Source organism: Plectropomus leopardus, unplaced genomic scaffold (genome assembly GCF_008729295.1).
Source record: "Plectropomus leopardus isolate mb unplaced genomic scaffold, YSFRI_Pleo_2.0 unplaced_scaffold13481, whole genome shotgun sequence".
Classification (NCBI taxonomy): domain Eukaryota; kingdom Metazoa; phylum Chordata; class Actinopteri; order Perciformes; family Serranidae; genus Plectropomus; species Plectropomus leopardus.
Window position 1 is genome coordinate 1 of NW_024614371.1, and position 3,517 is coordinate 3,517.

Consider the following 3,517-nt stretch of genomic DNA (forward strand, 5'->3'; position numbering starts at 1 on the left):
AAAAGGATCTAAATGCTCTCTCCACTACTGCTTGTCATGAGCATCTACTTTGCTTTAATGGACTATATTTTCTGCCGCTGCAAAAAAACATACAAACATTTGAACATTACATCCCCAAAAATTCTGTATGATAATAATAAGCACGGATGCGGGCGTGCATTGTCTCGGGTCTCCTGTGGTGCATTTAAGGTGCTGCTTGCACTATATGAGTCAGTCCACAGAGTCACCTTGTTGTTCTTCATCACAGCACAATAATACCAAAAGAAATCCCACGCATGTGTTTTTGAAATAAGAACCCCTGACAGTGAAACTGACACAAGCCAAATATTCCTCTGATATTCCGACTACACAGATGGTTAGAATTTAACTTCACCCCCCACCCACCCAATACCAAAATATTTCCTCATGGAGTATTTTTGCTTTGCAGTATACTGGGAGCAAGGGTGGGGCGGAACAACATCTTTTGCATATCACGTGACGCCGTATTAACAAATCAACAATTACCTACCCTTTATTCTTCAGGAGTTGCTAAAAGGCTTGCAAGAAGCGTTTGAGGAAAGCTCCATGGAAATGTGTGAGCGGAATCCTTTAAATCCCGGCTATGTTGGTTCTCTGCTGAATTTTACTCCCCCTGAGTCGCTGTATTTCTCCAACTTGCGGGGTAATGGAGCGCACATACCCGGGCTGCACCAGATCCCGTACAACAGGAGAGAGGTGTGCACGCTCCCGTGGACTTCCTCAAGTTCGTGCACGTCTGGACCAGCAGCACCACCACAGAGCCGCGCCTTTGGAGGCTACTGTCCGCCGTTTCTGTCCAACTCGGTCTCTATAAATACCAACTCCTCCAGTAGCGGCGGCGGCCACGTCAAGGCGCATCTGGAGGAGTCGGCGCGATGCTTTCAGGGCACAAACCACAAGACGGAGGAGTCTGGCAGGCGGGAGGAGGTTTACGCTGCCGGGGAGCACGGGGCCGCCAGTGGATACTCGGACCTGGAGAGCAGATCTCACGGTGCTGCGGCCCAGCTTGATCCGGATTCTGCTGCACTAAATGTGAACAGCGCCAAACAGGAACAGAATTCCATTCACGCATCGTCTAGTCACACATGCTCCAGGACGACTTTCGCAGATGGTAAAGTAGCCTGTTTTGTTTCTTCTACTATTTTATTATGATAAAGGGACTAAGCACATCTGTGCTTTTTCTTATATGCCTAATATGATCTTCTGTCACATTGTTATGAGAATAATCAATATACACTGACGAATATTGTCATAAATAGACCTTATTATCTAATGTGTGACATAATGGAAATAGAACAGAAAGCCTTTTTTGTCACTGTGCGTGTCTTACGCAATTTCAAGGTGCCACTCCCGAAACTAGTATTAAAAATATTAGCAATGACTCAAACCAAAAAATGTGAGGCACACATAAAATAAAGGGCTTATATTTTACATCATGTAGCCAGATGTTCATGAGACTGTATGGCTATTTTATAGCCAGTTGCTATCTCCTGTGGCATCATTATTATTTTAATATTCCCATAATATCCTTACATAAGCCACTGTGCCTGGGCCTCGTGGTAATATCAGGCATATTTTCCTATATGTACAGTAGGCAAGCCCTCTAATATGAATTAAAATGATATAAAACCATTTTTATTTTTGTAAGAGCCACGCTATAAGCACAGTACCACTGGGAGCAGTTACTTCTCCTCAGTCTGTCCTCCTGTTCCTGAGGTTGGTGTTAATTTAAAGTATAAAACTCGTTTCTACCTCTGCTCCCTCTCCAGGTGCCCCATGGTGCTCGTCACAAGTGAAAACCAGAAAGAAGAGAAAGCCTTACACCAAGCCACAGCTGGCTGAACTTGAGAATGAATTCATGACGAATGAATTCATCAACAGACAGAAAAGAAAAGAGTTGTCAGAGAGACTGGATCTGAGCGACCAACAAGTGAAAATCTGGTTTCAAAACCGGAGGATGAAAAAGAAACGGCTGATGATGCGCGAACACGCGTTCTCTGCGTACTGATGACCTTTGGACTTGATCATGACCAGCAGCAGCGCACAATGTTGTACTATGAAAGTTGCATCATATCACATGCCCTCTCAGTTTGTGGCACGGACTTGTATTTATAGATATGTATAAAATGTTTATATTCCTGTCACGTAATAGGCTACAGTTTTATCCAGCCCCAAGTTCAATGATATTAATAGGAATAAAAATGCGTTGCAGATTAAGATATATTCGATTCTCCCTAATTTGTCATTTCTAATATTGAGATTCTCCAAATGCGCAGTAAAGGCCCTGCTCCTGACGGCCTATAGCCGCGGATAATAAACATTTACACCTAATTGTTTCTCATCCAGCTCAAAAGTTTTTAATCTATGACCTATTTAAACAGGGATATGGTTCTATATGTGTTAATGTATTTTGTATGGTGGCCTGCGCATGTGGTGTGGGCCTATAATGTGGAAGCAAACAGTCAAGTTCATGTTTACGGACGCTTAAAACATTAACAAATAAGTTTTGCAAAAATATGTTATAACTGCATGTATATTTCTTAATTGTTGTTATTCAATTAAACGCCTGATTCCCCCCCACTTTATTGTAAATTTGATTAAATGGGCAAAGTGACATCGTTCTGTGCTCTTCATGGTTGCATTCAAAGTCGCGTCTGTGGAGAAGAATTGCGCCTCTTTGTATGTTTAAGGTCTCCCCTTTAAACGCCTGAAAAACAAGTATTGTGGATACAATTCATTCTGAATATGTAAGTTTGAACTACATTATAACTGCATTAAAATAACAGTTGTTTTTTTTAGTCAGACCTATAGTTTTGTGCGTAAATATCCCGCACAAACACACATCAGGTGCTTCGTTATCTCTCTAGTTGAGTAGATCCAATCTTTTTTTAAATACATAATTAATGAAAGACTGTTTTAAATATTTCATTTGGATTGAGCATATTTATAAATTATCACAGAACGCATGTTATGATGAGAAAATGCATAGCCCCGCAATCGTTTTACGCACGGCACGGGTTTTGTAAAATGGACGCAACCTGCAGATACATACACTTGTAAATAAAGATCATTTTTAAATGACCTGAAGAAGAGTTATTGTGCATCATGTGCATGATTTCATATTTTAGGCAGTGTGTTGAATGACGAGTTTAACCTGTAGGCTTCAAGCATATGTAATGTGTTCATGCTCATTCAGTCAGTCGCTCACAGGTGATCAATATATCTAATATGCAATAGGTGTCAATACCCTGCAACTCTTTAACCAAATTTAAATGATGATTTAAAAAAAAAAAAAAAAAAAAGTCGAGAGGGTTTACTCTGGAGACCTTCATGTTATTCTTGGCTGCAGCAGCGGTGGAGAGATCAGTGTATAGGATGTGCGTGTTATAACCTTTCACTTAAGATAAATGAATGATCCTAACGTTATAAATCGATCGTGTTTGCATGAAATGAAGTATTTGATGCCTATTTACGTGGGCCCTGCTTACTATACTGTCAG

General features: G+C 40.9%; 1 protein-coding gene across 1 annotated transcript; it reads left to right on the plus strand.

The window, feature by feature from the left end:
- The first annotated feature begins 540 nt into the window (after positions 1-540).
- LOC121963972 (homeobox protein Hox-D12a-like) lies at positions 541-2,598 on the plus strand. The gene is made up of 2 exons (XM_042514207.1): positions 541-1,129; positions 1,788-2,598. The coding sequence occupies exons 1-2, from the start codon at positions 565-567 to the stop codon at positions 2,024-2,026; spliced, it is 804 nt and encodes a 267-aa protein (XP_042370141.1). The 5' UTR covers positions 541-564; the 3' UTR covers positions 2,027-2,598.
- The last annotated feature ends 919 nt before the right edge of the window (positions 2,599-3,517 follow it).